General features: G+C 30.4%; 3 protein-coding genes and 1 long non-coding RNA gene across 5 annotated transcripts; 2 read left to right on the forward strand and 2 right to left on the reverse strand.

The window, feature by feature from the left end:
• Positions 1–126: 126 nt before the first annotated feature.
• On the forward strand, positions 127–2,084 carry LOC103862322 (cyclin-D3-1). The gene is made up of 4 exons (XM_009140015.3): positions 127–985; positions 1,063–1,264; positions 1,337–1,467; positions 1,545–2,084. The coding sequence occupies exons 1-4, from the start codon at positions 500–502 to the stop codon at positions 1,830–1,832; spliced, it is 1,107 nt and encodes a 368-aa protein (XP_009138263.1). The 5' UTR covers positions 127–499; the 3' UTR covers positions 1,833–2,084.
• LOC117132783 lies at positions 1,870–7,090 on the reverse strand. The gene is made up of 2 exons (XR_004456335.1): positions 6,907–7,090; positions 1,870–6,808 (listed from the first exon to the last, which is right to left on the reverse strand). It is a non-coding gene; the product is annotated as an uncharacterized LOC117132783 (long non-coding RNA).
• A 3,455-nt stretch (positions 7,091–10,545) lies between these two features.
• Positions 10,546–21,278, reverse strand: LOC103862323 (F-box protein At3g62230). The gene is made up of 3 exons (XM_009140016.3): positions 11,592–21,278; positions 11,333–11,506; positions 10,546–11,219 (listed from the first exon to the last, which is right to left on the reverse strand). The coding sequence occupies exons 1-3, from the start codon at positions 12,111–12,113 to the stop codon at positions 10,926–10,928; spliced, it is 990 nt and encodes a 329-aa protein (XP_009138264.1). The 5' UTR covers positions 12,114–21,278; the 3' UTR covers positions 10,546–10,925.
• Positions 21,279–21,505: 227 nt separating this feature from the next.
• On the forward strand, positions 21,506–25,007 carry LOC103862324 (V-type proton ATPase subunit H). Of its 2 annotated transcripts, none has more exons than XM_018658043.2 (12): positions 21,506–21,656; positions 21,936–22,021; positions 22,122–22,247; positions 22,335–22,437; positions 22,519–22,591; positions 22,795–22,860; positions 22,950–23,064; positions 23,187–23,348; positions 23,547–23,672; positions 23,867–23,992; positions 24,177–24,356; positions 24,431–25,007. In XM_018658043.2, exons 2-12 carry the CDS (start codon positions 21,992–21,994, stop codon positions 24,677–24,679), a joined length of 1,356 nt encoding a protein of 451 aa, XP_018513559.1. In that variant the 5' UTR covers positions 21,506–21,656; positions 21,936–21,991; the 3' UTR covers positions 24,680–25,007. The 2 variants fall into 2 exon arrangements, with proteins under 2 accessions (XP_018513559.1, XP_009138267.1); XM_009140019.3 differs by having other exon boundaries at positions 21,516–21,659; positions 21,938–22,021.

A 25,007-nucleotide genomic window follows, 5' to 3' on the forward strand; every position in this document is an offset into this window, starting at 1 on the left:
ACATTGTTGACAATCGGCAATAAAGTTGGAGAATCTAAGTCTATTAGCCGACAGATTCAACTACACTTTGGTTTCTCGATCTCTACTCCACTGAGTAAAAGTGGGTAAAGACTAAAGAGGGAAACAGACACATAAGAGAATGAAAAATAGTTGATAAAAAAAAATTTGGAAAATAGAAAAGAAACTTGCACATTATTTTGATTAAGAAAAAAAGGTATATTGCGAGAGTAAAAGACAAACGTGAAACCTCATAAATAAATCTTCTTCTACTCGCTCTCCTTCTCACTTCCAGCTTTTCTCCTCTTTCTCTCTCTAGTCTCTTCTCTTTGTAGCTGCCCTGCTACAGCTAATCTCTGCACGTTTCCATAGAGAGGACGATGAGTCTTTCTCCAAGAGATTTTCTCTCTTTCATCTTATCTTCTTCTAGGTAATGCTCCTCTGAGCCTACCTAATAACCAAAGAGCTTATCTTCTTCTTCTCATTCTTGAGTTTATCCACAATGGCGATTCGTAAGGAGGACGAAAGTAGAGAAGAACAGAGCACTTCGTTTCTTCTTGATGCTCTCTACTGCGAAGAAGAGAAATGGGAAGACGAAGAAGAAACAGAAGAAGTTGAAGAAAACTCTTCCTTTTCCTCCTCTTCTCCTACTTCACCACTGGTTCTTCTGCAGCAAGATTTGTACTGGGAAGACGAAGATCTGGTCACTCTCTTCTCCAAAGAAGAAGAGCAAAGACTCAGCCGTCTCGATGAGGTTTATCTCGCCACGGATCGTAAAGAAGCCGTGGGTTGGATTCTGAGAGTCAACGCTCGTTATGGGTTCTCTACTTTGACTGCTGTTTTAGCCATAACGTACCTAGACAAGTTCATCTGTAGCTACAGCTTACAGAGAGACAAACCATGGATGCTTCAGCTCGTTTCTGTTGCGTGTCTCTCTCTAGCTGCTAAAGTCGAAGAAGTCCATATCCCTCTTCTTCTAGACTTTCAAGTAAATGATCATTTCCCTTAAAGTCTCGGTTTTTTTGTTTGTTCTGTTCTCAATCTCTCTGTTTTTGTGGTTTGTAGGTGGAGGAGACTAAGTATGTGTTCGAAGCCAAAACCATACAAAGAATGGAGCTGCTGCTTCTCTCTACTCTCCAGTGGAAGATGCATCTCGTTACTCCACTTTCGTTTCTAGACCACATCATCAGGAGATTGGGTCTTAAAAACAACTCTCACTGGGATTTCCTCAACAGATGTCACCGTCTCATCCTCTCTGTAATCTCCGGTTCGTAAACGACAAAAACAAACCCCATTTCGTTTATCATCTACTGACATTCTTGTGTGTTTTTTTTGTCAGATTCACGATTTGTCGGCTACCTCCCATCAGTTGTTGCCGCAGCTACCATGATGCGAATTATAGATCAAGTTGAGACCTTTGACCCTCTCTCGCACCAAACCAACCTCCTCGGTGTCCTTAACATAACCAAGGTTAGCTTTTTATCACTCCACCAGTAAAACTCTGTTTCACTCTGGCATTTTCACGAACACTTATCGTGCATTAACAGGAAAAGGTTGAAGCTTGCTACAATCTCATCCTCCAGTTACCATTGGATCACATGGGTTTACAGATCGAAACGCAATCTTGCCGCAAACGCAAGAGTCGCGACTCATCATCGTCGTTGAGCAGCCCTAGCTGCGTGATCGATTCAAACCCGTTCAATAGCGACGAAAGCTCAAACGATTCGTGGTCAGCGAGTTCGTGCAATCCACCATCTTCTTCGCCGCAGCAACAACAACAAGAACCTCCGTTGAAGAAGACGAAGATGGAGAAACCGATTTTGCATCTGTCGTAGCCACTCCTTAGCTCTCGCTTTCTACGTTTAATTTACGTTTTTTTTTTTTTAAACTTGAGAACGATCGTGTATGCTTCCCCGTTGCATATACGAAATGTCTCGAATGCCCTTACTTGCTATGGATTGATGCCTATGTCTGAAGGGCATTCGTGACATTTGACTGCATGGGATGCGATGAAGAGATTAGTAAGTCTTTGCGTAAACTTTGAGGCTTATTGCAATCTTTGGGCCTTAATCTCCGGTCGTTTTATATTTAATGTGTTTAACAATCTAAATACGATTAGGATGCATAGGGTTGAGATATAGTATACACTTCGATCAAGAAAAAGTTTATAAATAGCAAATTAAGTAGTATTAAGATGGAGAATACTGCATAGGAAGATGGTTTGGAAGTTTGAAAATAGCGGTGTTTAAATAAGAACTTAACCGAATAAAGTATCTAAATAAAAATGTTTTTTGGACACAACAAGATGTTAAGACGATATATATACACATATATAAATATATTGTATATTTTATATTTCATCAAAATGTCATTTTTCTTTTTACACTTTTAATGCAATTTATAAAATACATTTATCTTATTAATAATTTTATTTATCACGAATATTATTAATTAAATAGATGCAATTAGTAAACACATAAATTTATTTTTAATTATTTTTAATTTACGTAAAAGTGTCAAAATGACACTTTTGTTAAAAGGGAGATTTTTTATTTTTGTCCAGAATGGTGTGTATAATACAAATTATACAAATGAGATGTCAAAATGTTTAATATGGAATGAGACTGTTTCGTTTATGATTAAAAATAAAGGATTTAGCGTTTTAGGCTTTGACTTGTTGAGAAGGGCCGAGTATTCTTCTTTTCTGTGGTCAGTCTTTAAATATAATTGTTTTCGAAAATGAGAAGAAAAACAAAAATTGAAAATGAAACAGTATTATTGATTTAGATTGTTTCGAGAAGTCTTTTCAATTTGAAACCTGCTCTACTTCTGCTAGGCGCACTAGTATACTATCAACTACTCCAAAACATATTAACAGGATTATACAATAATTAATAATCACTAATCAGCTTCACATAGTCTTACAAAAAAATTGACCTATAATGTATTTCATATTTTAAAGAGATAAAAATCAGCAGATGTGTAAGACAGTCCTTCGAAATCAGCTAAAGAGATAAATTATAAGTGAATAATAATTCGCAAACAAGTCTCTTTTATTTGGAGGTCAGTAACTCAGAAATTAGCAAACAAGTCTTATTAAAATCGTTGAGTGGTGTTGGACGACAAAATCTGGTGCAGCAATAACACAAGAACCAAAGCAACCTGCTTCCACTCTGAGCACCTGGGATGATAAGCTTTCATCATTCACTATTTTGCGCATACAAGAATGTCGATAAGCAAAATTATTTGTAGAAAGTAGAAACCAATATATATGGTATGGTCAAATGAATCGACCGAAATTTCTCTTTTTTATTTAGGGAATGCTCAAAAAAAAAAAGTAGAAACCAATATATGACAAAATGAAATATAGCTTTTGCTTTGTTAAATAGAAATACTTTTGTTATAAAAAAGTTGTTGAATAAACTGTAGTTTTACATTAGCAATATTGTCATACAACTTAGTTTTAATGACAAAATGAAATAATCGTCTACCATAGTTTCCTTTTGTATCGCGAACAAGCTTATATATGGATAATACGTTGTTGCCACTTAATTATATTTTGTTTCAACTGTCGTCAAGCTTTAGGTGGTGAAACCTTCTCTACTTCTTTTTCACTTTTTCTTTTTCCAATTTTATTTCTCTTTGAACTTTTCCCAACAAAATAAGATTGTTAAATCTCTACTTTTTTCACGTGTGACACAAATTTTCGTTTTCCTTTCTTTCTTTCTTTCTTTCTTTCTTTATTTAGTTTTCCTTTAGTTTTTCCAATTCATTTCATTATTTAGGGGGGGGGGGATTGTGTTTAAGTGTATCGTTTCTTAACGCTCAGCCACACGTCATCAGAACATATGAACTCCTCTCGTTTATGCAATCCTATATTACATATACGTTTAACATTAGCATTGTCTGAAACAAAAGATACGGTCCCTAATATTCAGCTACACATGCATGCATAAGCACAATAATAAAAGTTTAAGATATACATATTGAATTATCTGGAGCAGTGCATGTAGCTACAAAACGAATGAACAACGAGAAAGGATGTATATCGTGTATGTATGTGGGAAGCGGGAGGTTTTCAAAATGGGAGACCAAATAAATCTTTGTGAGATAATTATTTATGGAGAATGTGTTTTCTGTCTTTTTTGTCTCTTCTATTGGTCTTCTCGTCTTCAAGGTATGTTGTCAATATCATGGTTCCATACGCATCTCGTGAACCCATATAATGACTTGACTTCAATTATTTTTTTCTGAAACAAAAATAAAACGAACAGAAGAGAAGAAGATAGATTATTTGTTGTCTTCTTTATGTTTTTATCTTCAATAGCATTCTTCTCCAGTGAATAATTCATCTTTTACTGATAGTAAGTGTTAAAATCGATGGTTTTATACTTTTATTGAAGAAAAAAGGTCTAATTACTAAAATAAAAACCAAAATATATTTGTATTGGTAAAAGAAGAAGGGAAAGGAATACAGCTTGCACCCAACATGGAGAAAGGGCGAAGAGGTCAATGTGTCCCACAAAACAATAATTATACAATAATATTATCATTCTCTATAGCTTTCTGACCTTTATATTTTAAATATTTCTTCTTTTGACTTCCATATTCTTCTTTTTCTTTCATTGTAATTCGAAGGGAAAAAGGAGAGTGGTCGAAATGTTTATGCGGGGAAAATAATGATCGTTATAGAATTGCATATGATTAACGATTTTGTTTCTTTTTTGTTTTATAAAACCTTCAGATTAGTTAAGTATTTAGGTAAATCATAAGTGGAGTTGAATTACGGAAAGGCTTTTAAGTCTAATAGGTTATTCACTGGTCGTACGTTCAATGCACATAAACAAAAACTAAGTGCATAGATTTAACATCCCATGCTGCACTATATATCTCAAAATTTTACTCTCTCCATACCGTTCTTGATTTTGCACGTACCTTTAAAAGCACAGTTTGGTTAATGGTTAAAGGCTGCTGCTCGGCTTGCTCCATATTTAGCAAGTGGATTTTGGAAATTTTCTCTTCAGGCCAATCCGAGTGTTGCTCAAAAAATGATCTAGGTCATGATTGTTTGCAGGAGTTTTCATGTTATGTTTAATTATTATAATCTATTAATAAATGTAAATGTAAATAAACAATAAATATCACTATTCACTAAACGAACGTGTTGTATTTGGCACATGTCTTCATCCTATTAGTTTCTAAATGCAAACGTAAATTCCGTTGTTATTTTCAAACTGGAAACAGTATAAATAGAATACATGTATTTTTATTACTATGCCACATGCAAATGCTGTCATCGACTGATAAAAGTGTAAGCCATTCAAATAGTTTCGACGTTTACACATTTAAATAACAAAGGTCGTTTTGAGATATGTTAAAAGAAGTCCTTAGTCATTAGTTAGAAATGACTTGAATTATTCACTTTTTTGACGAATTGATTGAACTACATCAAATTTAGTATAGACTATCACACACTAACTTTACTTTTACAATAATATTATAAGTGCGTAGACGTTTTTACTAGTCAAGGTTTGTTGGCAAAAAAATCACATGCACTGAAAAATTAGAACATCATTAGCTTCGAAAAACAAGGAAGTGGGGGATGAGAAGGAAGTAAACAACAAACAGCAAAAAGTGACCAGGGCGGATTCTCAAATTTGTTGTACATGAATCTGTCTCACAGATGCAAAGTCTATGAAGGTTAAGCAAATTAATAATTCATACAATGCCGTGAACGAAAAAAAAACATTCTAGATTGAGAAAATCATTAAAATATATATTCTCTCGTATACGTGTATACTTTTGAGTGTCACACAGCTATGGGTTTAGAATTGGGGTTTTGATATCATATATATGCTTCAAAATGGTTTAATAGTTTCTTTTTGGAAAATGGATATAGACTAAATTATTAGATCCATAGATATCATATTTCAGTATCAGGCTGCCTTGAGTTTCAGTTTGCAATTTAGAAAATAACTCTCGTGTTTTTGACTTTTAGTATATTGATTTTATCCAAATACTTCAACTATAGTTGATAAATTATTGACCATATGTTAACAGTAGCTATCTCTGTAAGAACAACAACTATATTTATATATGCTAAAACACTGTATTGATCACCTTATAAATAAGCCATCCAAAAACTTATCAATCAATTTCTAGGTAAAACACGTGAAAATATACTAAACTTCCAAAGCATACACGAACTATAAACTAGATAAGTTTTACTATAAGTTCTCAGGTCAGTTGAAGTCTATATTAGAAATAAAAAGATATAATGAACCTAAATGCCGACTATTAAATAAAAACCTAGAATAAACACAAATTCAACATGCAACACAAGACATTAATGGGACGCATATGATTAGTAATTAATTGAGCAATTATAGCAATATTGATGGCAAAATGAAAATTGTAAAATATATACAAGGGTATAAATCAATGAAGTAGGACCAAATGAATATAAAAATTAAAATGAGGTGTTGTAGTGTGAGCTGCGATTGCAGAACCTGTCGCTATGGCCCGTCTCCTTCAAACAAATCAGAGTGCAGGTCCCAAACCCTTGTTCTATTTCGTGATTCACATTATTATATGCTTTTATCTCCACGCTTTCTTATACATATAACATACATGCATAATCATACGTCTATTTTATCATTATGACACGGTATACAAGTTGGCTAACGTTTCGGTATGTTTACTTTGAGCTTTTAACACAATTTTCAATATATTTACCATATCCTTATGCAGGGGCGTCCCTGAGGAGAGCCATTTGAAACATGGGCCTGGGGCCCCCATTATTAAAAGGCCCCTATTTTAAAAAAAAATATTTTGTTTTTTTTGAAACATTAAAAAAATATTTATATGTATTAATAATAAAATCGAACAACAGAATTTAGTGGGACTTACATAAAATAAATCTTTTCTCTTCCCACATTTACAGTTTTCTTAGCTTTTTGTTTGAGAATTAGTTTTTTTTTTCTGTTTTGCTTAAAAAAAAAATTCTTGCTCACGAATTTTAAAATTTCAGTTATGTTAGAAGGGCCCCCATTTTTTCATTTGTTTAGAGCCCCACTTTTTCCAGGACCGCCCCTGTCCTTATGAATGGTAACACTACACGATTCTGTACGTCTTCAATTTAACTGACAGTAAACAATCAATCGCTGAAGCAATAAATCTTAGTGGAGATTGAGAGTATATTTTAAATTTGTTTTTATCAAAAGAGTAAATGTTCAATGAAAAATTGTTGATATAAAGATGCCTAAAACAATGTTGGAACTGGTATCCAATGTGGTACTTGTGTATCCATATAATTTAATTTTGATCACGATCTCATATATGAAGCCAAATATAGTCTCACGTTTTCACAAACAAACATCAAGAAACATACAAAACTTCCCTCCCAGCACTTTCTCATTTGTCTTGGATGCTATTATCGATTGGATCTCCAGAACACTTTCTGTTTGAAAATAGAACATTTCGAATGTAGCTACTCTCGTAGTCACTATTATAAATTATTTTCACATTCACTTCCATGCATACGGTGTAGTGTACGTATATGAATGTTAATTTATCAATTGGTTTTCATCTACTTGATATCAGTATAGCAACTGGATTTTGAAATTTGATATCTATCTTATATTTGGGATCTTGCTCTTCATATTGTCGTATTGGAGTAAAGGTAATCATCATATATATGGTACAAAAAATTTAGAGGAGAAATATGAAATTCACGAGATATGAAATGTTGTCCAAATTCGTGGACAAACGATTCGCTATGACTCAGAATCTTGTTTGTTTTCTTGGTTCATAAATAATAAGAAGACAGAGATGTAGGTATAATGCATATTATGGAATTGGCGGTTGGAGCATACGTACGAATTACTTGAACAAGTAAATGTTCGGATTTTGACAGAGGAAGCGAATGATCAAAACTATGCCAACATATTCAATAAAGTCAGATCTTCTTTTCATTTTTTTCTCCATGCGTTGTAAGATTTCAACCTCCTTTTTTACCTAACATCACTACACTTGTCCTTGAAATATTTATTGAATCATTTTTATTTTTGTTCTGTATTATGTATAAACCGAAAGTAAAGCCTAAATGCTTTGTAAAAACATGTATCTTTATAACTCTTTGATACATTCAAAAAGTAACTAAAGATATGAAACTAATCTTGCATGTTATGGAACCTAAATGGTACCGTTTCAAATACAGTCAAATGTTAGATGGTTATATTCAATCCGCCTGGTCCATCTAGGATCAAACATAACATGTTTGCAGGGTTTAATCAAAGCCTGCATCTACAAAAATAGAAACAATAGCCAGTACAAAACATGAATGTACTTAGACCAACTTTACCAAGTGATTAAGTCAATAAAACTATTGGGAGGACCATTAATTGTTTCTACCTAGGTGTGGGTAAGAGACGAGATCAATTCAAAGACTTGACAAAACAATATAACAATAAGTAAAAGGCAAGCTAGCAAGGGAATAACTTTCCAATAGTATTATGTTTTTAGAATTTGTTACTATATAGTAATCTTTGAATTAAGTAAAGAAGTGGGGTTTGGACGTCTTGTTCTCAGAAAAAGGGTGGTATCTTCTCTCTACCGCTCCAGTTTTAAGATTGGCTTATCATCTCTTATCTCCTCTCTACTATTTACTTTACCCTCTTTCCACATAGTAGTATATCAAAAGAGTAAATAAATGTTGTTATTGTGTGGGAAATAGATGGCACTCACTACCCTATCCCTTGTTAAGCCCCTTATTTTTAAGCCCCTCACTTTGAAGGCTTTGAAGCCAAGCCCATTTAGGCAATGGCTCAAGTGAGTCAACAGCCGAACTACTGTCCTAAATGCATGGTTTAAAGAATGGAGGCGTAAACCTGGACATATGAGAAAGCTTGGAGATGCTTTGAACAATAAATTCCAAGAAGAGTTATCTATGTGTTATTGAGCGCAAAAGAGGACAAGAAAGAGAACCAATTAACATTGTTATCCTCCACGCATAATGAGCACCAAGTTTACCAAACTGTTATCAGCTACTATAGTGTTCTCTGAGACGACATCATTAAAAAGGGACAAAATAAGGGTTTCGTACGGAAGAAAAGAAACGATCACAAAAAACAAAACAAAAAGAGGCAAACAAAGGGTTTCTTAGTTTTTACCAAAAAGAAGGTTACTTGACAAGCAACCTTAACCCTAGGAAGAAAAGGTGATCAACCATGAATGATGGAGAAAGCCATTATGATAGAATATTAATCGGCATTGTTCACCCTTGTTACTTTTGAATGAATATTTCAGAAAATGTAAAAAGGGTGTCTTGGCAATATATATGTCTTGGCAATAAATATATGCCTTAGTAGTATACATAGTATATTTGTATATCTACAACAAATTGTTTGCTTGTATAGCTGTAATGAGAGATCCAACAATATTTGTATAAATGATGAGAAAGAAACAATATGAATTGGATTCAATAGGAGAAACATGTGATTTGATAATCTTGGAATGGGATTTGACCTGATATCAAGAGAAACCAATTTAAACACTTACAAACTAAGGCATATATTTATGACTTATTCTTAGGTCCACCCCCTAGGGTGAACCTCTAGGTTCACCAACCAATAGGATTGTTTTATTTTATATTCGATATCTTTTAAAAAAGGAAACAAAATATTGTCAAATTATATTATGTTTTTAAAATTAAAAAGTAAAAAAAAAAGTAATAATTACAAAAAAAAATATTTTACGTCGTCAGCATAACATTAAACCCTAAACCCTAAATTCTAATCCCTAAACCCTTAATCCTAAATCCTAAACCCTTGGATAAACCCTAAACTCTAGGATAAATCCAAAACTCTAAATCAAAATCACTATACACTAAAACATTCAAGCGTTTAGGGTTTAGGGTTTTAGTATTTTTTATTTAGAGTTTAGGATTTATCCAAAGGTTTAGGGTTTACCCAAGGGTTTAGGGTTTACCCAAGGGTTTAGGGTTTACCCAAGAGTTTAGGGTTTATCCAAGGGTTTAGGATTTAGGAATTAGGATTTAGGGTTTAGTGTTTTGTTGAGAACATTAAAAATATATTTTTTAATTCTTTTTTTTGTAACTATTATCTTTTTTTATTTTAAAAACATAATATAATTTGAGAATATTTTGTTTCCTTTTTTAAAAGATATTGAATTTGAAATAATGAAATCCTATTGGTTGGTGAACCTAGAGGTTCACCCTAGGGAGTGAACCCAAGAATGACTCTATATTTATTGCCAAGAAAATACAAGGACCTTAGAAATATATGGTAAACTTAGGGTCTGACTGGTGAATATTCTGGAAACAAGATGAACGAATAGGAAATGAACGTAAAGGAATTAAATTCCAGGAGCGAAAAGGAATTGTTGTTCCATTTCAAATTTGACGAAGAATAATTTTGTTCTTTATTTCTTTATAAAAAAAAGAATGGTGGAGAGAAGAAAAAGTTATCCCTTATGAATGGTTATTTTTTTAGGAACATTAGTGAATGAATTATTCTTTGTCGTTCCTTGGTCACCATTCATATCCTTAGTGAATTCAATTTTTTTTTTGTACATTTGAACATATATTTTACTAGAAATTTCTTAATTAAAACCGTGTTAAAATTTTACTTTTACTATAAAATTTAAAATTTATATTTACTTTTTTAACATAAAATTTCAAATTTATATTATTAAAGATAAGGTTTCTGAAATTCAAACCTAACCAAACCAAAAACTACAACAATTAAATCTTCGAACCAAGCAAACTAATTTTTCATATCCAAATAAAACATTGAGATATCCACCCTTAATATTAACTTATAGGCGTCGTCAAAGAAAAAAAAACTTATATGCATAACTAGCAAAGATCAGTGTCCAGTTTTCACTAAAAAAACTCTAAAATGCTTCAATCAAGCCTTGTGCAAAGTAATTCTCAAATGCTTCGAACCTCTCTCGACATTCTTCTGAACCTCCTCGGCTGCAGTCAGTACCAACCTCCTTTGATCATCGTTCAATCCCTTTGCCTCATAAAGGTCAAGCTGTTCCATCACGAGTCCCCTTCTCATCAAGTACTTCAGAACATGTAACTCGTTGGGGCCGCCACGAAAGTTTTTTATTTTCACAAGTTTAAGGGTCCTTTCCAAACACGCATACGTATCGTTGGTGAGCCAAAACGCTTTCGGATCTAATGGCATCGAAACTCTCTGCAAAATCCAATTAAAAAGTCAAGCGGTTTAACAAATAACAATACCTATATAGGTATATTTTAACAATGTCTAATGACTTAAGGATTTGGATAAGTAAAAAAAAAACTTACCACGATACGCTCAGTAGCATCCATATGGAACGTGAGAGATTCCAGTTCTGGACAGCTATTGAGAAATATTTTAATGCCCACGAACTCATTTGCATGCAGATTAGTCTTCATCACCAAATGTCGTGCTTCCATCGCATCATGCATTTCCATAGGATCTTCACATTCTTGGATCATCTACTTAGAAAAAAAAAACAAATGATGTAACAAACAAACAAATGTTGCACATACACAATGTATAACGGTAAACTGACCAATCTACCTGAATAAGAAAAGAGCAGATCGTCAGGTTCCTAACATGTATCAGATTGAAAAAGATACGAGTAATATCGAATTTAGTATTTTGATAATGCATCAACGTGACCAAATGCTCTATTACATCAATTTTTCTTGAGGCAGGGCTTGAGAAATCAATAGTTATATTTTTTATTTGTTTTGAGGCTGCAAATTCTGTTAGAGATACGATCGCTTTCTCGAAAGACACTGGTTCAGAAAGAGAAAACTCTAAACTTTCAATGACTTCACCAGTAAAGCTAGAGATCCATTGACACATAGTGCTAACAAACAAACTCCTCTTAGACTTTATGGTTTCTGTATCAGTAGATAGGTTCACAAACTCAGATTCTTTGAATACGAGGTTTGTTGTTTCAAGACAAAGATTCTTCCATCGTCTGGCGAGAATACTTGTCTGAACAGATTGTTTGAAAGGCAAGAGAGATATGATTGTAACAAGAAGGCAATCAGGTAAATTTGAAAGTAGATCAGATTTTCTTCTTGAAACCATTATGAAAATGTGATGATTAGAGGAGAAAACAAGGAGATCCAAGAGAGAAGATGGTGGCTATGAGTGAACCAATGATATCAACACTTTCGAGAGTTATGTATTTATATGCTTTTGAAAGCTTTCAAACTTTTGGTTTGGTGATGATGATGGTGCTTTAACTCTTGAAATAATTCTTAGCTTTGTTTTGCCCTTTTCATTAACTATTACCTTTGAGTTTTGAACAAAAATAAATTTATAGGTTCAGAAGTTGTTTCAAAAAAGGTGGTTCAGAATAGTGGTCTGAAAATGATTATTTTCAACTTTTATTAGTAAGCAACTTCAAATTGTTAATCAAAACTAAACAATTTTTTTTCCCTCTAATGCACATATTTACAAAAGTTCTTTTTATGTAATATACAAATTTTAATATCAATAATAAAGATGATTTTCAAATGCTTGTTGTTATGGTATCTAGACAAATACATTTTGTAAAAAAAAATGTTATCTGAACCAAAAGTGGTTATTTACTTTACACTATTTATTTTACACTATTTATTTCTTATATCTTTATTATTTTTTTCCTTTTAAACTTCTTTGTATCAATTTTAACTTTTGACATACCAAAACACTACTCAAATGCTTTAATCATTGAGGAAATCTTACTAAGCATTTAAAATAAAATGTTGTAGGATATTAAAATCATCTGTCAAATAACTAAAAATAGTCAATTTATCTTTGTTTAATTTGTCTAAATTTAGTATTGATTTTAAGTTTCCATCACATGTGTCAAAGCTGGAGATATGATGAGTGTTTTTTTGTCAGCATATCCCCTTTTTATTAATAGAGAAACAAATTCAAAGAGTAACATTTATTTTGATACTTATTTACATCATGTCATATTTGTTGAGGTGTCATGTCCACAATGCTTCTCAGCCTAACTAATTAAATGACCATTCTGTACTAGAGTATTTATAAAATATACCATTTGTATAATATATAAAGTCCAACTACTGTACACATATATATAAGCTATTAATAGGCACAATAATTTTACGAACATATATTCTTCATCGTACGAGGTTTTGGAAGGCGTTTCCAAACATCCTTAGCCACTAACCATATTTCATGTATAATATGAATTTCTCATGTTCGACATAGCACCGTATCAATAAAATTCAAGCAAGTATTGTTTACCAAAAATCATACAATACTTGAAACTCATAGGTGTAAAGTACGTTGCAGAAAAAATGTTTTTTTTTTCATAAGATATTGTTTAGTGGACTCATAATTTATTCTCAATCTCTTAACAAACGTAACATTCGACTATAACAAGTATTGACATCCTATGAATTCAATATGTGAAACACCATCGTTCATTGGAATTTAAGTACTACATTAAAAGACAAAAATGGTTATTATATAAAAAAATGTAAATGGTGATCAAGTTTTAATTGCTTGTAACGTCATCTTTCATTGGAAATACATTTTTCACGTACATGAGTATAGTCATAATTACAATTATTTAACCAAATATGTATATTTTAAGTTTTGTTCAAAAAAATGTATATTTTAAGTCTAAGTATGAATTGAAGACATGGTTAAAGTTAAATTCCATGGAAATTGATTTGTGTGAACTATACCAAAGTTCATTGTCTGGTTCACGGTTTAGGCTAAATTGTATTCACGGATCTTAAGTTTTAACACTGTTTTTATTTTCATTAGAGTGACTGCATAAATCATCTAACATTACTAAAAGCAGAATACGAAGAGCATACAGGCTATCCACGTCGGCCATTTAATCAACCAATGGAGTGTCTTTTTTTATCCACGTCAGCCAAGTTTGGGTTGATCTTGGGTCTTCTAATTTAAAATCCGTAAGCCCATCATCATTTGTAACCAAGCCCACACGATGTGTACCCCTAGCTCTATCTCATCTCATCTCATCTCTTCCCTTAGCATCCTAAAACAGTTAGGCGATCGATCTATTCCACGACTCATTTCTTTGCCTTTTCCCCTTCTCAAACGGATCGATCAATCGACACCATATTCTTGAGTGTGCAATGAATCCGCTGGACAACTCGCCCACTATTGTGACTCACTGAGTCATTCAGCTGGATTGAAACCGAAGATCCGCCGTCGAGGAGCTTTGCTTCGCCGAATGTCGTCGGAGTCAAAGGTCGAGTTTTTACGGAAGCTGGTGAAGGTGAAGGATGGTTTAGCTTCAGATGTTGTGGAGAAGAGTGAGAATAAAGGCAGGAGTAGAAGGAGTGAGAGTTAAGGTCGCCATTAATGAAGCAAGGTTTACAGATTCGATTGAGTTTGATTTGATTTTTTTCTAGGACTTGAAATGGGAGATGAAATCTACTGTTGGAGGGAGAGAAAAGTGTGTGGTGCGGGCAGAGAGAGAGAGAGAACAGAGAAGCAAGCACTTGGACAAAGTGAAAGCGTTAAAGGTAGCGACTTTTGTCTCCTTCACTATGGTAAACCCCAAAAATGCTTCATCTTTCTTTTTTATTTTATGCTTTCCTCTTTCTCATTAAACATCAATTACTCTGAAAATGCATTATCATCGTTTTGGTTCATCATCATTTGTAAATATTAATCAAAGTTGTAAATGATGGCAGGATGGAGCTTTGATCATCGTCATTTGTATCACCCGTAGTGGGTTTTCAACTAATGAAACATGGGCCGATAAAAAGTTAACTCTGAAATGCATTTATAAATAAAGTTTAGCTATGTGTTTGGCAAATTTATTTTTGTTTCTTATACAGTATTTTAAATATTTTAATATAAATAACACTTTGCAATATATTAAAGTAGAAATCTTTTTTGATGTCAAAATAAAATCTATACTATATAAAAGTTGATGCTATAAGCCATTGAAAGCATCCACGTAAGATGTTAAACGACCAATCGTAGTATGACAAATCATTATTTTGGTTTACTATTTTGAAAAATGTTAATGTTACAAAAAAAATAATCATTTATTTCAAACTAAAATATAAATCTATATCAAATAAGGTAAATTTACAAAATTATAAATACTATATTAATTTAACATAATGTTTAACATTTTTCAGAAATTAAAAAGAAATAACCAAAATAATATTTAATTTAAAATATATACTCATGATTTAAATTTAAATAACTATATAAATCTAAATTTAAACTCATGATTTTCAAAATTTAGGTTATATACTATTGAAAATATTCAAAATAACATATACTATATATAATTTGATATTATTAATAATTCAGAATGTTCATATATTATTTTAAAGCACCAAAACATTTACCAAGTGTCTTTTTTTGGTATTTCTAAAAGTGTTAATATTACAACAAAATTTATTTCAAAATAAAATATAAATAAGTACTCAAATAAATTAAACTTACAAAATTAAAAAAACCATGTGCTATATAAAAGTTGAGGCTATAAACCATTGAAAGCGTCCATTAGGATGTTAAACGACCAATCGTAGTATGACAAATCATTATTTTAGTTTACTATTTTGAAAAATGTTAATATTACAAAAAAAAACAATCATTTATTTTAAACTAAAATATAAATTGATATCAAATAAGGTAAATTTGCAAAATTATAAATACTATATTAATTTAACATAATGTTTAACATTTTTCAAAAATTAAAAAGAAATAACCAAAATAATATTTAATTTAAAATACATACTCATGATTTAGATTTAAATAACTATATAAATCTAAATTTAACCTCATGATTTTCAAAATTTAGGTGATATACTATTGAAAATATTCAAAAATAACATATACTATATATAATTTGATATTATTAATCATTCAGAATGTTCATATATTATTTTAAAGCACCAAAACATATACCAATTGTCTTTTTTTGGTATTTCTAAAAGTGTTAATATTACAAAACATTTTATTTCAAAATAAAATATAAATAAGTACTCAAATAAATTAAACTTACAAAATTAAAAAAACCATGTACAAATCTATACTATATAAAATAAATTTTCGAAAACTAACATAAAAATAACAAACAAATATAATAGTTAATTTTAAAATGCAATATTTTCAAACAATTATATCTATATAAATCTAAAACACACTATTTACAAATTTAGGTTATATAACATTCAACAAAAATATGTACTATATTTAATTTGATGCATTAAATCATTGAAAATATCCACATATTATTTTAAAGCACCAAAATATTTCAAATTACCATTTTAATTATTATTTTAAAAATTTCAAGATTTTCAGAAAAAATGTTTATTTCAAAATAAAAAGGAAACTACTTTTCAATTTCGTGAAAAAGGCAAAATTATTAAAGGAATCAATTTGGTATATAAACTAAATCTTTGAAAGACCAACATAAAATTAACTAACAAAAAAATAACTAAAAGAATTAGTTTATTATAAAAATTAACTCTTTAGAAGATCAACATAAAATTAAGTAACTAAAATAATCTTAAAAATATAAGGATTTGAAATAATAAAGACAATATAAATCTAAAGCACTATTTCATTACATATGAATCTATAACATATGATTTCAAAATTTAGGATATATATATTGTTCACATAGAATTTAAAAATATCATTATAATAATATAAAAAAATCAGCATTTTAATTTGATAAATTAAATAAAGATATTATTTTATTAAAAATAATTAACTTGATATATAAAATAAATATATATTTGACATTAAACAGAAAATAACAAAAATAAAAATATTTCAAAAAGAAATAAAGTTAAAAAAACAAATTATTTATAAATAATCACGTATGTAAAAATAAATAAAAATCAATAAAAACTATAAAAAGATAAATTAAAATTTGTAAAAAAATATCTTTAAAGTTAGACTGATATTTATAGCTAATTATTGAAAACTAACATAATAAGAGATTGACAAGAAAAAATCTAATTATGTATGTAACCTTTAATACGATATGGACTATATCCTTTAAAAATCAGAAATAACTTAAAATATCAATAATAATATTTAATGTCAGCATCATAAGTTAATATTTTTATAAACCTTAAATTTTCTTTAAAAAAAATTAAAAAAATACTTACTTGATATATATGCTAACTCTTCATTAATTAACGTCAGAATTATAAACTTATGTCTTAAAGTATGTCAAAACATACATATAGCTTATAAATCAAAATAAAATAAATAATTAATATCATAGTACTTAATATGAGCCAATAAATATAAATGTAAACTGAAATTTAGTATTTGTTTTTTATTTATATCGGTCTCAGCTATAAAATATTGTAAATTTATAATATGTTATATGAGTTTCTTAGAAAAATAATGGTTGATTGTGATTCTTTTTTTTACTGAGCCAATTTATTATTTAGTTTACAATAAGTTACAAAGCTCTGTAAGAAATAAGTGATTGTAACAATAGTTTACATATGTAAGAAATATATTGTTAAACAAGTTGTTTATTTCTGTTTTTTAAAATCTTTTAACTATGTGTTCTCAAGCTGTTTTTATCAATAAATGAATAAACATAGTTATATAGTAATCAAAAATTTAAATTTAATAAATTTTGACATATATGTTATAAGAAAATCATTATCAAAATATTCATTAAACTAATCAAATATGTTTTTAAGAAAAACTCTAAATATTTTATAATCAATAAGCTTTTTTGAATATGGTCATTAAAATTATGCAAACTATATGGTGACTTTTCATAAGTCTTTAGTGTAATTCACCGATAGAATTTATAGGACATATGCTTATGAAAATTTATTAAAGCAATTAACATAACATATAAAATTAAAAATGATCTCACCAAGTTCTATCAATGAAAGATACTTGAAACAAAATGTTATTAAAACATACGACAACATAAAATAATCAAAGAGGCTAATAATTAAAGTATATTAGTTTAAAATTCTAATAATATTTACAAAAAATATTGACATTAGAGTATAGTCTCACGTTCTCAGTGACAACAGAAAATAAAGATATGAAAAATATTCATTATATATTCGTCAGTTGGAAAATATAATATCTAAGTTTATGAAATATGATCTGAACTAATAAAACATCATAATCACGCCATTAATTAATATTGTAACTAGATCAAGTAGAAGATGTATATAATATTTTTTAGTTATATATGTTTATTTTAATAAATAAAATATTATTTAACATTAGTTTAAAGTTGTATATATTTATTTTTCTTTTTGTTATATCTAAAATAATATTACTATTTAAATTTCATAAAAATATATATTATGATTTAACTCTAAATATAATACAAACAAATATGCATTTAAGCGACTTCAGGATGATTATTTCAAATAGAGATATTCACAAAAATATATAATAAGTTTTCTTTCATTGTAAAAATTTGGTTAATACAAAGTAAAGCTAGATATTGTGCATATACATTAAGTTCTTATGTTTTTCAAATAGATAAATAGATAAAACAATTATAATAAAAATTATTATAACAGTGTATTATTTTTTAATATGAATAAAATGATCAATATATATTTTTAAAATATGATTAATAAAAAATATATAAAAGATTAATAAACAATATAAACATGTTTATAAATACACTTACGCATTTACATATACAAAAAAAGATATCTAAATATTAGTTTTTTAAAGACTATAATTGTATAAAAAAAATCTAAATAAAAAAATAATAAAGCATACTTCGAATAAAAATTCATATAAAATGTATATAAACCAATTGTACTTCATTATCTTAAAATTAGTATAAAATGATACAAATTATTAAAATAAACTCGCGCGTAGCGCGAGTCAAAAATCTAGTTGCATTAATGTCTTCTTATTTATGATAATACACATATTAGGAAAAATTATAATTGTCATCTATCTTATTAAAGTAGAAGTACTTTAAACTTTTATTTGGCAACATAGATAGCAGTTAAGAAAATAGTGTTGTTTGGAAACATTGATACGAATAAGTTAGAAAAACAAAATGGGCTTATGTCATTAAAAAATTAGAACTTCATTACATTATATTAAAAAATAATGGACTTATGTTACTTGATATACATTATCAAATCAAAATAATGATTTAAAATTGATTATATCAAGAATTCATTAAAAATATACATATTCAAAATTTGTTTTTTACTAACATATTTTCGAATAACCATTATAAAAATATTTTCAATATATATAAGAAAAATACAATACAAAGCCCAATTCAAACACCCACTTAAATTATGATCTTTATATTTCACATTAAAATTTAAAAATATAATATATGTGATTATTTACATGATTGTGCGTATAAAATATTATTAATTATAAGATTACTTATTTGATTGTACGTATAAAATATGATTAATTATATGATAACACATATTTTTGTAACCTATGATGACACATATAGGATATATAATAGTGATTAGGGATGGGCGTTTGGGTTCGTTTTCGGATCTGTTTTGGATTTCGTGTTCGGTTCAAATTTTTGAGAATTTGGTTCGGATTTGGATAACCAATTTAAATTATTTTTAAAAAATTAAAAATTTATTATATAATTTAATATTTTAAAAAAATCTATAAACAATAGAATATATTACATATAAATTTGAATAACATATGTCAGAGTACCTAACTTAAGATATAAATTGGTTAGGTTTAAATATTTGGATAGATAATTTATAATTATTTAAGTATTTTTGGAGTTTTGAGTATATTTTAACTATTTTAGATATTTACGTTTGATTATTTGTATATATTTTCAAGTATTTAAACGAACTTAAAAGTATCATATATATTATGAATGTTTTTATATATAATAAATCTAAAAATAATTAATATTCATAAGTATATAAATCTATTTTGGATACCCAAAATATTTCGGTTCAGGTCGGATTAGGTTTCAGTTATTCAATACCAAAGTTTTGAATAATTCAGATATTTAATCAATTTCGGTTCGGATTTGATACTACTTATTCAGAATTGGGATCAGTTCGGTTCTTCGAATTCGAGTTTTTTGCCCAACCCTAAATAGAATAATAAAAAATACAAATTGCATCATATATACATCCGCGCGGGCGTGCAGATCAAAATCTAGTTTGAATATTAAACTTTGTCTCCACGCCAAGATTATAAGCCTTTCAAACTTATGATAATGGAAAAAGAAAGTTTTCATTAACTCATATATTATATTTAACTATGATTTCTCAAATTAGTTTATTATATAAGTATCTCTATATATTGAAAAATAAGTTAGCATATATGGATCGATTACAGCCAATTACATGCACATAATAAAATTAGGTTAATTGTACTATTTCGAGGACAATTAGAAGGAGTTTAAAGGCACAAAATGTATATGAATTATATTTTTTTTTGAAAAAATGTGTTGCAACTAAGATTTATAGCTGTAAGCCTGTAATGTATTGTTTAACAATATGTCTTTCATTTAAGATTAAATAATCACTACATCTTGACTTGTGCGTCCGCATGGATAGTTGCTTTTGTAAACGTTTAAAACTAAATACATACATTATTGTACTAATTAAATAAGAAGATACTAATTAATTAAATATAACTCAGTTAGTTTTATTATTCTGAAAATTTAAACGATTTTGATTAATTTAATTTTTAATAAACCAATAATATAATATGATAATTTAATATATTATTTATAGTTTTTTTTATGAATTGTAAAATTGGCTTTTTGATTTAAAAGTAAATGAAAGATTGCATATCTTCTAAATCTATTAGGTAACTAAATATTAGACAATTTCGTAACAATTTTTATGGAAATTGCTATTTATAAGGTCAATGACATTGAATAGTAATTATTAAGGAAAACTTAGGGTTAAAATTTATTTGTACTTCAATTTTAATAGTTTAGATTTGCACGGGGTCTTTACCAAGTGATGAGTGTATAAGGTTATATATTGGATTTATTTCAGACCAAATAATTAGCATATTTTTAAAATAGACAAGAGTGTAACATGAAGTAATATATATATCAACACATGTAGTAATAAAATCTACGTTTCTAATCATTATATGGAAAACCCCATTTTTGTTTCTGGAAATTTTTATTTTAAACCAAAATAGCTTAAGTTAGCAAAAGAACAAAGTTGTTTGACTTATTTCTTACATTTGTTTACTTGAACAATTGCAAGAACTGACCTAAAAACAAATGTACGTACATGAAAAAATTTAAGTAAAAAAATCAAGTATATAATAAAACAAATATCCCATTTTAAGTATACAGAAAAAAAGGATTTATTACATCATATAATTGTTCTAATAATTCTATAAAAAAAACATGGAAGTGTTCCCATATCATAACAGGCCCAAGCCCAAGAAAAAGCATCATACAAAAACAGCCCAATCCCGAGGACCGTGATAAGTGTGTAAGAGTAGGGGTAATATTGTAATTTGTAGGAAATAGAAAAAAACTGTCAGCGTCTGACTATTTTGATTGTCCTATTAACTACTTCCACGGTTCAGATCCGAGCTCTCCTTATCTTTTCAGAAGAAAGAAGAAGAAGAAGAGATCTTTCACTGTCTTCTCCGTTCTCGTTTGCTGCCTTCAAGGTCAATGTTGCTCCTCTGTTTGTTCTCTTCTCAATACTCGAGTGATCGGATCATCTGATTCAATCGATTTTTAATTGGAATTGCGTTTGCTACTTGATCTGTTTTAGTTCTTCTTCTTCTTCTTGACATTTCGTGTAGATCGTTATTGTTAATTGCATCATTCTCGTTGATTGAGAAAAAAAAAAAGACGAGGTCAATTATGACAGGATGGTGACAAAATTGGGTACAAGATCCTTTTTTGTTTTGTCCTAATCAGTTTTTCAATGCATTTTGTGTAGAGATTCGGATCAGTTTCAATCTAAAGAGGTGTTAGTTAAGTTTCTCGACTATCCATGGATCAAGCAGAACTGTCTATGGAGCAGGTTGGTGGTTTTTTTTAATCAGATGCTGTCTAAGTGTGATTGAATTGTTAAAACATTTTAATAATCTATGTTGTTGTTGTTGTTGTTTGTTACCGTGAAGGTGTTGAAAAGGGATATTCCATGGGAGACTTACATGACGACCAAGCTCATTTCGGCTACAGGTCTCCAGCTCTTGAGGCGCTTTGATAAAAAACCTGAAAGTGCAAGGGCGCAGCTGCTCGATGAGGTAAACTCTTTTAAAATAATTTACAGAAAGTCGAGTTAGTTGCTCTGCTGTGTTATTAGTGGTTGAAGTGATATGTTTGTGTTGCAGGATGGTCCAGCTTATGTTCATTTGTTTGTTACCATCTTGCGTGATATATTCAAGGAGGAAACTGTGGAATATGTTTTGGCTTTGATTTATGAAATGCTCTCTGGTAAGTAAATAAATAATAAAAATCTGAAGATATGTTTGCATTCACCTTTTCTACATATTAATGCATCAACTTGTTTGGCAGCAAACCCAACACGAGCTCGGTTATTCCATGATGAAACTTTGGAACATGAGGATACTTACGAGCCTTTCTTGAGGTGAGTCCCTACGCCATACTCTTATGACTGTAATTTGGTCTAGGCAAGTACTATTTCCCACGTTTATTGGATCGAATCTGTTGTTGTTTCTGCTTTGGAAAGGCCTAGGACCAGGCCTTTTTTGCATTTTTCTCATTTTTCAGTTACATTTTTTGCTTGATTTTGGCTTTTGTCTTCATGCTTAACGATATGCCCTCCTTCAGGTTGCTGTCGAAGGGAAACTGGTTCATTCAAGAAAAAAGCTGCAAGATCCTTGCCTGGATTATAAGGTATTTGTAGAGTTCAATATCACTATATTAAACATTTTTCTCGCATACACTTCATTTACCTGGCGGCTCTTGCTCTTGTTGACATATAGTGCTAGGCCAAAAGCTGGTAATGGTTTTGCTAATGGAGAAGCTTCGGGTTCTAAAAAACCTATTACTACAATTGATGATGTTCTCAATGGGTTGGTGGAGTGGCTTTGTGCTCAGGTACCTCTTCTTTTCTCTTTTCCACTTTCAGTTTATGTTGGCGTTGCATTTTTTTTAAGTGGTAATGATTCTTGAAAAGTGTTTGAGGTCCATTATATATAATCTTTAATTTTTAAATGCAGTTGAGGCAACCTTCTCATCCAACTCGTGGTGCTCCAATTGCTATCAGCTGCCTGTCGACACTGCTTAAGGAACCTGTTGTGAGATCATCGTTTGTTCAGGCAGATGGGGTGAAGTTACTTGTCCCTCTTATCTCACCGGCATCCACTCAGCAGTCTATCCAGGTAACTTTATACTTGGTGGAAGTAGTTTCAAGTGTAATTTATTTATTTTGAATGACTATTAAAGCTTTGGAGTTATATTACTCCCTAATTCTAATGCGTGGACTGGATAAATTTGTACCATTGATAGTCCTGTTTCAGTTTCTCGTTCAATATGTCTCAGTAACTAATTCTTGTGATTTGTACGCTCTTGACCAACAGCTACTCTACGAAACATGTCTCTGCATCTGGCTTCTGTCCTACTATGAACCCGCCATAGAGTACTTGGCAACATCTAGGACAATGCAAAGGCTCACGGAAGTGGTTAAAAGCTCGACTAAGGAAAAGGTAAGCTATTTTCCCTTGTGTGACTTGGTCATTGCTATCCTGCAATTACTTAAATTTCATATATGGTATGGTTGATCATTCACAATCTCTGTCTGCAAATACAAGGATCTTTTCTATTTGTTTTGGCTCATTAATTTGCATAATCTTTGTGGGATGCGCTTGTTATGTTTCTCAAACGGTATTTTATCTTATAGGTTGTGAGGGTGGTCATATTGACATTCAGGAACTTGCTTCCAAAAGGTACATTTGGTGCCCAGATGGTTGATCTTGGACTCCCACATATCATCCACAGTCTGAAAACACAAGCATGGAGTGACGAGGTTAGATATGCTAAATACATTGCTGAGTACTGCTTCTTATTAGCGGTTATTGTTGAACATGACGTGAGAGTATCTGGTTATTTTAGTGATTCCTATGTGTATTAGACTAGACTATTAGTATATGCCTTTGTTGCAAGCATCGCCGATGGTTTAACCTGTTGTTTAACTCTTGAATTTTTTAAAGGACTTGCTGGATGCACTGAACCAACTAGAAGAAGGGCTAAAAGACAAGATCAAGAAGCTGAGTTCCTTTGACAAATACAAGCAAGAGGTTCTTCTTGGCCATCTTGACTGGAACCCAATGCACAAAGAAGCCAACTTCTGGCGTGAGAATGTCACTTGCTTTGAGGAGAATGACTTCCAGGTATTGGCTAGTTCTGTTTATTCCATCACACTACAAAACAATCTTAACCACTTTCTAAAAACCTGTTGGTGCAGATACTCAGGGTTCTCCTCACAATCCTGGACACGTCAACTGATCCAAGATCATTGGCGGTGGCATGCTTTGATATCTCGCAGTTCATACAGTACCACCCGGCGGGGAGAGTGATCGTGACAGACCTCAAGGCGAAAGAAAGAGTGATGAAACTGATGAACCATGAGAACGCTGAGGTTACCAAGAACGCTCTCTTGTGCATTCAGAGGCTTCTCCTTGGTGCTAAGTACGCCAGCTTCTTGCAAGCTTGATGGGACTCTTGCATGTTTCTTTCTATATATAATGGAAAGCAACCAAAACACAGACACAGTGTTTCCTTTTCTCCCTGTGGATTTGTTGTTAAAACCTGCCCCAAACCCCTTCTACATCACAAGACCATCTCTTTATTATTTTGTCCTAAAGAAAGTGCTATTATACACTTAAATAATAGCTGCGTTGTTTTTTTACCTTTTGTATTTATTTATTCAATAAAAAGGCCTCGGGGTATGCTATTGTTACAGACAGCAATCTCGGGACTGTTTGTTGTAAGACTGATGTGAATGTTTCAGTGTAATGCGAATGAGATAATATGGTTGCATT

Source organism: Brassica rapa, chromosome A03 (genome assembly GCF_000309985.2).
Source record: "Brassica rapa cultivar Chiifu-401-42 chromosome A03, CAAS_Brap_v3.01, whole genome shotgun sequence".
Classification (NCBI taxonomy): Eukaryota; Viridiplantae; Streptophyta; class Magnoliopsida; order Brassicales; family Brassicaceae; genus Brassica; species Brassica rapa.

Bases quoted from the DNA above. Each gene is read 5' to 3' on its own strand.
- LOC103862322 (XM_009140015.3), top strand. From the start codon at position 500: ATGGCGATTCGTAAGGAGGACGAAAGTAGAGAAGAACAGAGCACTTCG. The intron at 986-1,062 runs GTAAATGATCAT...TGTGGTTTGTAG, and splicing joins CTCTTCTTCTAGACTTTCAA to GTGGAGGAGACTAAGTATGT. The intron at 1,265-1,336 runs GTTCGTAAACGA...TTTTTTTGTCAG, and splicing joins CATCCTCTCTGTAATCTCCG to ATTCACGATTTGTCGGCTAC.
- LOC103862323 (XM_009140016.3), bottom strand. From the start codon at position 12,113: ATGGTTTCAAGAAGAAAATCTGATCTACTTTCAAATTTACCTGATTGC. The intron at 11,507-11,591 runs GTAGATTGGTCA...TTTTCTAAGTAG, and splicing joins TCTGCTCTTTTCTTATTCAG to ATGATCCAAGAATGTGAAGA. The intron at 11,220-11,332 runs GTAAGTTTTTTT...TGGATTTTGCAG, and splicing joins ATGCTACTGAGCGTATCGTG to AGAGTTTCGATGCCATTAGA.
- LOC103862324 (XM_018658043.2), top strand. From the start codon at position 21,992: ATGGATCAAGCAGAACTGTCTATGGAGCAG. The intron at 22,022-22,121 runs GTTGGTGGTTTT...GTTACCGTGAAG, and splicing joins CAGAACTGTCTATGGAGCAG to GTGTTGAAAAGGGATATTCC. The intron at 22,861-22,949 runs GTATTTGTAGAG...GTTGACATATAG, and splicing joins ATCCTTGCCTGGATTATAAG to TGCTAGGCCAAAAGCTGGTA.